General features: G+C 43.0%; 1 protein-coding gene and 1 pseudogene across 1 annotated transcript; both read left to right on the top strand.

Annotated features, from left to right (window-relative positions):
* The first annotated feature begins 393 nt into the window (after positions 1–393).
* LOC131424304 (major allergen I polypeptide chain 2-like) lies at positions 394–2756 on the top strand. The gene is made up of 3 exons (XM_058580495.1): positions 394–530; positions 1123–1301; positions 2518–2756. Exons 1-3 carry the CDS (start codon positions 470–472, stop codon positions 2581–2583), a joined length of 306 nt encoding a protein of 101 aa, XP_058436478.1. The 5' UTR covers positions 394–469; the 3' UTR covers positions 2584–2756.
* Positions 2757–9689: 6933 nt separating this feature from the next.
* LOC124095048 (small nucleolar RNA SNORA51) lies at positions 9690–9810 on the top strand (annotated as a pseudogene).
* Positions 9811–10038: the final 228 nt, after the last annotated feature.

Here is a 10038-nt window from a genome sequence, read left to right as displayed (position 1 = left end):
GCAAAATGTCAGTTTTCTGGAGGATGTTTGGGTTACCTATAGTGACACAGACCTGTCCTTGACTCCTGTGGTTTTATCTCTACATTTTGAGGGAGTTCTGCATGTTGGAGCCAGGAGAGGAGGGAGAAGGATGTAGCCAGGAAATAGAGGTAAAGTCGGGGCTGGGACAACAGAGCATTTGGCTCAGAATGGAGCCCAGGAGAAAGGTCAGGTCAGGAGGATCTTTTGGCAAAGGTACTACCACTTCTCTCCAAAAGCAGACAGCACCAAGATAAACATCTCCAGCAATTTGCTCCTCAGAGTGGGAGGGGCTTCCGGTACTCAGGAACCCTGGGTGAACTGTGTGTACCAGGTCCCTGCCTACAGGCATTTGGATCTCCTGGGAGGGTGAGGGCTGGGCTCAGGGAGCCAGTGGCTTATAAGGCAGTAGAAACCCTTCCCTGAGCAGAGCATTCCAGCAGCCTACACCATGAAGGGGATACTGCTTGTGCTGGCCTTGCTGGTGACCAGAGAGCTGGGCTTCCAGACTGGTGAGAGTGGGAAGGAGGGGACAGATGACCTTCCTGACCTTTGCCCACTCTGTCTCACTCCACCCTCCCATGATGATCTCCAAACAGCTTCTAGGGAAGGATTCAGGGCTCTACCCCTGAGCCACATCCCCCAGCCCTTTTTATTTTAATTTGAGACAGGGTCTCACTAAATTTCTCCCATTGCCCTTGAACTTGCAAGGGAAGTCATTGCTCAAGAGTCCTGCAGAAGACCTCTAAAGCACTCTGTTTTCAAGTGGAGGGAGAGGTCTGGTGCTGGAAGGGCCATTTGTTGGGGATACAGTAGGGGAGAGTGAGTTGGGATGGGGGTGCTTATGTGAAGGCCAGAAGCAGGTGGGCTGGTATGCCCTGGGCAGCAGGCTCTTTAGTCCTGGCTTCTCACACCTCCCCCTTCTGGAGTGCCTCAGGGACTATGTGCTTTCTCTCTGGGATGGCAGTCCTGGGGGAGGGCAGGTCTCTGTGGAAGATGAGTCAGGAGACAACACTCGATAAAAATGGCGGAGAAACATGAACCTCAACCTCTTCCCCGAGTAGCTCTTTTAATGAAGTGTTTTCCTGTTTGTGTTTTCAGCAGAAGCCTGCCCTCTTTTTTATGGAATCTTTTCTACATTAGCTATTGGAAGCAAGTCATTATTGGATGCTTCCCTTGAAGTGGCTAATTTTACCGAACCAGAAAAGGCAGCCTTGGGAAAAATCCAGGATTGCTACAATGAAAATGGATTATCAGCCAAGGGCTTGGATTTGATTGCCATGGTAACGTCCTCTCTAAGTGCCCCGTTCCACCCCACACACAACATGTCATAGGATGCCAGGTACAAACAGATCATGCAATCATGCACAAGAGGCGAGATCTACAACTGAGCGCATAGACCCTTGCTCGTCCCCATAGCGATGTTATATGCAACAGCTTGCCATGAGCACATCCAGCCTTTTCTGCTGTCATACATTCCTATAGCACCAATCAGCTCACATACAACAGGTAAATAGGAGAATAATATCAGTGCCACATAGAAAATGTGTCGAGTCCTGTGATTTTTTTCCCCCTAGGTTAGGAGAAGCTAGCAGAGCTGGAGTAGAATTTTAACTTTGGGCAGCAAAGAAAGTATCCTGCACAGACAGGAGCCCATCAGCTCTTAGTTTAGGAAATTAGAAGACTTCTGCTTAGCGGCCAGCTTCACTTCCTCTAGTGCCCACTTGGAAAGCTAGTCCACTCCACTGGCTCAGATGGAGCCCTGCTTCCATTCCATAACATCTCAGTTTCCCCAGCCAGAATTTCCACTCCATGGTTTGGATGCCTGAGGTTTTGGAAGTGGCCTCTAGGTACCTGCCCCTGCTTACCACAGCAGCTCAATGTATTTTCTGGTGATATATCTTTTTTATTTCTTCTTATTGTTCTTGTTACACAGATTTTTGAATAGTTGGTTTCTCACCTTATTTTTTCCCCCAAAGTGTTATTTTTTTAGTGTTTGATTCTGAAAAATGAGATGTTTTTCAAGAAACAGAATTTCATGTACCAATAGATATTTGCACACAGGGCACACGAGATTGTTGACAACATGGACACACACTTTTCATCTATCCCATAGACCTCACAGATGGTCTCAGGTACAGGAGACTTGATGAAAACCCAGACTCAAGCCACCTTACACCACCCTCGGACCCAGTCCCCACTGTTCCCTTCAGAACCTTTTCATCTCCTTCCCTCCCTGGCCAGTGGTTGATGGGGCTCCCTCTGGACAGCGTCATAGTGTCAGGGAGCCATCTTCATCTTGGCCTGAATGGCTGCAGCCCTCTCCAGGGGTGGACCTGCGGGCCCATGTTTCTTGCTGGAAATGGAGCTGAATCACTGAGGAGAAGATTTTGTCCCTGTGGATGAGGAGGAGGGTGGTCCTGGGGAGACTGAATAGCTCTGCCAAAGGTCTGGGACCTCCATGAGCCATCTCTCTCTCTCTGTCTTATTCTCTCCCAGGTCTCCATTACTGCCAGCCCAGAATGTCTCCTCTTCTATGTGGAGTCACTGAAGGACAAAATTTAAAAAGGCCTTTTCAATCTTCCATGACCAGTCGACACTGAAGAGTTGAATCTTTGCCCCCGATGTCTGACCTGACCTCCATCTCCCCACCCTGTTCTCTTTTTTCACCTGAAGCTGGAATCCAGGCACCTGTCCCCACCTGATTCTCTTTATTAGGCTGACTCTAATAAAACACCTGCAGCTCCTCTCTGTGCACCTGAGGTCTGTATGCTGTGTGACATGTGACATGTGTGGTCACTCAGAGCATGGGCTCTAGGGTCAGGCAGAACCAGGATAAATGTAGGCCTTGCCACTCACTGGCTGTATGACTACAGACAAGCCATTTTGTTGTTCTGAGGCTGTAAAATGGGGACTGTGTGAGGACTAAATAATGTCCCTAGGGCTGGGGCTTTAACTCAGTGGTAGAGCGCTCGCCTAGCACGTGTGAGGCACTGGGTTCCATCCTCAGCACCACATAAAAATAAAATAAAATAAAGGCAACCTTGAAAAAAAAATAATGTACTTGACTGCAGCTTCACCAGCCTGGAAGGATAAAAATGGAGTTAAGAGCTACTGAGGGCATACGTGGGTGCTGTCTTTATCACTGTCGCAGGGCCTCTAGCCCTTCCAATGTCAATCCAGTCATTGTCGAGTGACTCGGGAGATGACATGGTGCACTCATCACAAATCCTCTTGGTCTCCCAGTGGTGGATGCCATTTTCTACTTCTTAGTTGATGTCTTCCAAGGAGGCTGACTTTCCTGCAGGGACACCCCAGGCCACTGCTGCTCTTGGGTTCTTCCCCTGGCACTGGAGCCCCGCATAACCTTGGCCTGGAGGATGGGAGAAAGAGAGCGGATGGCAGAGTCTCACTCTGAAGGGAGGCTGATGTCGTGGAGAGAGCTCGGGCCCTGAGGTCTCACCCACGGGTGTGCTACCTGGGACAAGTGACATGACCTCTCTGAGCTTACATCTAAAAATGTCAAATGGGTACTTTCATTTACCAGGAGACTACAAGAAAGGGACCCTAGAGCAGTGCTGGGCTCCCGTGACAAGGGGCCTCAAGAAACGTGACATAATCAGTAGTATCTCTCTACCCTCCTGGGCCATTAGGACACAATAAGGTCACATTCAGACTGCTGAACTTGGGATTTGGGGCTAAAAGGCTAGAGTCTTGAGTCCTGATTCTTTTCTGAAAATAAGTATTATTATTATTATTATTATTATTATTATGGTGCTGGGGATTGAACCAGGGTCTTGTGCATGTAAGGCAAGCACTCTACCAGCTGAACTATACTCCCAGCCCAGCATTTTATTTTTTAAAATTGTTTTTAGTTCTGTGATGCTGGTAATTAAACCCAGGGCCTCACACATGCTAGGCAAGTACTCTACTACTAAGCTACGTACCAGTCCTTAACATAAGTATTTTAATTCACCTGTTTGCTCATTCAATACATTGATTTTTATATCTATCCAATGCTGGGCCTTCTTCTAGACTAAGCATTAAATGCACAGGTTATATTAAAAGGCTTAAAATATTACTGAGAAGTACAAAATAAAATTTGAATAGATGAAAGCCTAAATGATGCCCTTGTATGGGGTAAATTTTTATTGTAGAAATGTCAAAGACTGAGCTGGAGTTGTGGCTCGATGGTGGAGTGCTTGCCTAGCATTTGTGAGGTGCCTGGATTCAGTCCTTAGCCCCACATAAAAATAAATAAACCAAGGTATTGGGTCCAAAAGAAAGAAAGAAAAGAAAGAAAGAAAAAGAAAAAGAAAAGAAAGAAAGAAAGAAAGAAAAAAAAAAAGAAATGTCAAAGACTCATGCTTGGTGCATTGATGTGTACCTGTAATCCCAGAGACTCAAGAGACTAAAGCAGGAAGATCTCAAGTTGAAGGTCAGCCTTCACGACTTAGTGAGACCCTGTCTCAAAACAAAACCTAAAAATGAGCCTGGGGATGTGGCTTAGTGGTTAAGGGCCTCTGGGTTCAGTCCCTGGCACCAAAAGATAAATAAATAAATAAATAAAACTAAAAAGTTAAAAGAACTGGGGACTCAGTGGTAAAGCACCTCTGGGTTCAATCCCTAGTGCTAACAAAACAAAATATGATTCTCAAATTCACTTAAAAAAATCTGTGTTCTAATGAAGATTGAGCTAAAGTTTATTTAAAAGAGTAAGTGCTTAAAATGAACTAAAGAAATTAAAAAAAAAAGAAGTTCAAGCAGAATCTTTCTATTATAACCTGGTTATGACTACAGTTTAGAATCTAGTTTTTTTTTTTTTTTAGAATCTAGTTTTAATAGAGGGATAGATAAATGGCCATTGTGAGAGAAGAGAAAGCACCCAGATAGACACAACACCAGTTAAAGATATAAAAAAAGACAGCATGTTGAATCATGTAAAAATGTATTATTTTTTTAAATGAGAAAAATAACCAATATTTAAAAAGTCAGGCTGGATCTGTCCAGCTTCTCATTGTAGATCAATGATTTAATTGACATAGATTCAGTACGTGATTATTCATTTGAGACATCTTTCTGTCTTCCTTCCCCTCTCACTGTCTCTGTCTCTTTGTTTGGCCTTCATGATGTGACAGTGTTTTAGTTTTTCTCCTATTTCTTTGGAAGATCTTTCTCAGCTTTTTTCCTCGTTACTTGTGTCCTATACCACAGATCACTCTTTTTTTTTCTATTTATACTCATTTTCTTAGTGATATTATCCGACTTTGCTACTTTACCCACAACTTCTAAATTAAAATCTCCAGCCCTAGAATTTCCAAGAAAATTCACAGTTTCTGAGTTCATGAGACAGAGTCTGGAGTCTAAGGTGGCAAAGGTGGCTAAATTTGCAAGACAGAATACCAGAGACAAGAGAGTTTCACAGAGAGAGGAAACTCCAGGATTTGGCAGAAAATCCCAATCAGGTCTTCAGTGAATACTGCTCAGTGTGTGCATGTGAGAAAACAGCCCAAGACTAGGGGTCTTAGTCCATTTTCGGTTGCTATAACAGAATACAGCAGATGGAATAATTAATAAACAACAGAGTGGACTTAACTACTACCCTGGAGGCTGGGGCATCCAAGATGGAAGGGCTGCATCTGCTGAGGGTCTTCCCTTTGCTTATAACATGGTGAAATACATACATCAAATGGAGACAGATAGATATAGAGATAGATAGATAGATAGAGAGAGAGAGAGAGAGAGAGAGAGAGAATGGGAAAGAGGTGTTGGGGAAACCAAGTACCTTGTACATGGTAAGCACATGCTTTACCACTGAACTACATCCCCAGTCCTGAAATCACTTTTATACCAAATCCACTCTCACAACAATGAGCCCATTGCTGTGATATGACAGTAATTCTTTCATGAGGGCAGAGTTCTCATGACGAAATCACCTCTTGAAGGTCCCATATCTTATGAAGTAAATAAAATTTACTCCCTAAGTAAATTTAGTTGTAGATGGACACAATACCTTTATTTTATTTATTTATTTTTATGTGGTGCTGAGGCTCAAACCCGGTGCCTCACACTTCTTAGGCAATTGCTCTCTCTCTGGTCCACAATCCCAGCCCTCTAATCATCTCTTAATGACCCACCATATTAAAATCATTACAGTAAGGACCAAGCTTCCAACTATAGAGGAAAAAAGGGAGAAAAGGTGGGAGATGGTCACTTATGAAAATAGAAGGGAGACTAATAGAGGAAATAGACCTGGGGAGAGGATGTGGGAGGTAAAGGGGAGGTATTGAGGAATGATGTGACCAATTTATATTCGTAATCTCATTACTATGTATAGTTGTAATCCACCAATTATGGGGGGAAATTATGTATGATGATGTCAAAATGAAGTCAACTGGGGCTGTGACGTTGACTCAGTGGGAGAGCGCTTGCCTAGCATGCATAAGGCACGGGGTTCGATTCTCAGCACCACATACAAATAAATAAAATAAAAAATTTCATCAACAACTAATAAAAATATTTTTTAAAAATGAAGCCAACTTGGGCTGGGGATGTGGCTCAAGCGGTAGCACGCTTGCCTGGCATGCGCGAGGCATTGGGTTCGATCCTCAGCACCACATACAAATGAGTTAAAGATGTTGTGTCTACTGAAAACTGAAAAATAAATATTTAAAAAAATGAAGCCAACTGTTATGTGTAACTATAATGTACTAATAAAAGCATAAAAGGGCCTCATCTCCTCTGGGACTGGGGTTGTAGCTCAGTGGTAGATCACTTACCTGGCATGCGTTAGGCACTGGGTTCGAATCTCAGCACCACATTAAAATAAATAAATAAATAAAGATATTGTGTCCACCTACAACTAAAAAAAAAATTAAAAAAGGCTTCATTTCCTAACACTATTGCTTTGGAGATTAAGTTTCCAACCCATGAACTTTGGGGAAACATCTGAACCATACTAACAGAGAATAACTACCTGAAAGTAGCAAGGGTAACAACGTCTGGAATTTACAAAGGGCTGGAAGCAGTTTGTGTTCCTATCAGCCAGAGAAGAATATCCTAACTTACTCATGGATCATTAAGTCATTCATCCAAAAAGGCATTAAAATTCACTTTAGCATATGGCTGCTTTTTTGCCCACCTAAAAAGACTTTTAAAAGGCTTCCAATGGCTCATACAATTTCCAAGTAACAGAACAATACTCTAGAATGTTTACAGAAGTACAGAACTATTCAGCACCTAAAAAGCTAAATTTAATAATAGTTTGCATCCAAAAAATAATTAGCAGACATGCAAAAGAAAGTATGCCTTATTATCAGAAAAGCCAATCTATATAAACAGACTCAGACATGATAGACATGTAGAATCAGAGAGGAAAATCATTCTCAAAGTTACTCAACTTATATTAAATGTTCAAGAAGGGAGAGGAGCATGTGCAGATGGAAGCCAAAACAGAGGTACAAAATGACTCAAATCACATTTGTATAGATGGAAAATAAATTCCACTGGATGGAATTAATAGCAGATTAAACACTGCAAAAGGGAACATTAATGTGTTTGAAAGAGAGAGTAATAGATACTATCAAAAAGGAGAAAAGAAAAAAAATTTTAATATTTATTTTTTAGTTTTAGGTGGACACAATATCTTTATTTTATTTTTATGTGGTGCTGAGAATCGAACCCAGTGCCTCACGCATGTTAGGCAAGCACACTACCACTTGAGCCACATCTCCAGCCCAGAAAAAAAAATATTTTTTTAAATGACAAAATGTCTGTCCCAGTGAGCTCTGAGACAGCCTTTAGGCCAGTCCATAGTTAATTGGAATCTCTTAGAGATCAAGGGCCCTACATTTTTCAAATTTGATCAAAATTATCCTCCTACCAATCCACAAAACTCAATTGACCTTCAGCTTAAGAAACATGAAGAAACGCTATACTTAGGCACAATCATAAGCAGGGTCTTTAAACAAATTTTTTTTTTAAAAAATTTTTTAACAACATCCAGAGAAATGGAGAAACAAGGGTAAGAATGACAGCAGACTTCATTCAGGAAACAGACTTGTCCTCAGGGCCCCTGAATCCTGGCTCAAGCCCCTCTTGGCCAAAGCAATCTCACCTGTGCAGAGAACTTCTGGGAAACTTGCCTGTCAGTGCCATGCAATGGGCCTGCCCACCTGGGTCTCAGCAGATCCTGAAACAGCCCTGAATCGTGGCCCCACAGCTGCAGTCTGGGAGCTGATCTGCCTAGTCAGAGACCCTGAAAGATAAGGCCATGTATGTCCCCATACCAAGACTGCCCACCTTGGTCTCAAAGAGGATTTTGCATGGTCCTGGATCCCTGTTCCAACCTCTCCCAGCGGTGGTCTGAGAGCAGTTATTCCTCCCAAGACCTGGAGGGAGGAAAACCCCTCAGTGTTTGGCCCCCACTATGGATCTTGAAATAGCCCTATAAATCAGCCCCCCCTCAACTGTGGTCTGAGAGCAGGTTTGTGTGCCTGAGAGCCTGCAAAGAGACACACATGTCTGTGACCACAGAGGCAGGCTTCAGGACCTCAGCCTTGGCTATGGATCTTTGGCTTTATGTCTCTTATGGACTTCTCCTGCTGCAGTTTAGAGATGGTTTTGGTGGGTACCCCAAACGTTCATATGCTGGATCTTTGTCTATTTTTAACTTTTTTATTTAACTATATAAAAAATCTCCCATATTTTGTGCATCATTTCCCCCCATAATTGGTGCATTACAACTATACATAGTAATGAGATTACAAATATAAATTGGTCAATAATCATTCCCCAATACCTCCCCTTTACCTCCCACATCCTCTCCCCCAGGTCTATTTCCTCTACTAGTCTCCCTTCTATTTTCATAAGTGATCACCCCCCACCTTTTCTCCCTTTTTTCCTCTATAGTTGGAAGCTTGGTCCTTACTGTAATGATTTTAATATGGTGGGCCATTAAGAGATGATTAGAGGGCTGGGATTGTGGCTCAGTGAGAAAGCAATTGCCTAAGAAGTGTGAGGCACTGGGTTTGAGTCTCAGCACCACATAAAAATAAATAAAATAAAGGTATTGTGTCCATCTACAACTAAAAAAATATTTTAAAAAGAAAGATAATTGGAGCATGGGTACACTGTCCTCTGAGACGATTAATATAGCCCTTGGAGGACGAGTTCCCCAGAGTGGATTATGAAGAGTCTGGCCCCTGCCTGCTGTCATGCTTCATTGCTCACACACGTGCTCCTCCTGCATGTGGCTGGTTCCCTTTCCACTTCTCTGCCAGTTGTGGCACAGTCAGACGCTGATGCCATGCTGTTTAGACTTTCCAGGCACAAGAATCATGAGCCAAACAAATCTCTTTTCTTTTTAAAGTACTCAGTCTCCAGTATTTTATTATACCAACACAAAATGGACTAAAATACCTCCTCTATATGTTTTCAGGAGATACACAGGTGGATTAAAATGGGCATTGATGAATAGCACCGGCACTGCCTTGTTTAAGTCTCCAGGAGTGCTGTTAGGGTTTGGATCTGGAACGTCCTCCAAAACTCATGTGTTGAAAGCATCGAGGTTCAGAGGTGGGGTTTTTAGGCAGTGATCAGAACATGAAGACTCTGATCTCATCAGTGGGTTAATCTATTTGCTGGATGAATCCATTGATAGCTGAGTGGATGGCCTCCTGGTGATTGCCATAGACTATATGCTTACACTGTACAGAAAGAGGAGGCAGAGGACATTTACCCCACAAACACCTCAGACCAGGCCTGATCTACATTGTGAATGGGGGCACTTGAAAAAAAAAAAGATGGCTGAATGTACTACTGGAAGGTGGGACAGTTGGAGAAAGCAGGTCACTGGGGGCATGCCTTGAAAGGGTTGATCTTCTCCCTGTGAAATGTTCTCACTGTGAAATGTTCACAGTGTTGGTCTTTGACACATTGGAAACATTGCAACACAGTTTGGGACCAGGAAATTTATTTGACTTCCTTACCAAAAGGGCTTACAGAATGTCAGGTCCTTTG

Source organism: Marmota monax, unplaced genomic scaffold (assembly GCF_021218885.2).
Source record: "Marmota monax isolate L192 unplaced genomic scaffold, Marmota_monax_Labrador192_F-V1.1 WCK01_AAM20220418_F8-fsc00101, whole genome shotgun sequence".
NCBI lineage: Eukaryota > Metazoa > Chordata > Mammalia > Rodentia > Sciuridae > Marmota > Marmota monax.
The sequence above is the reverse complement of the archived record's forward strand: the minus strand, read 5'-3'. Positions and strand labels throughout refer to the sequence as shown.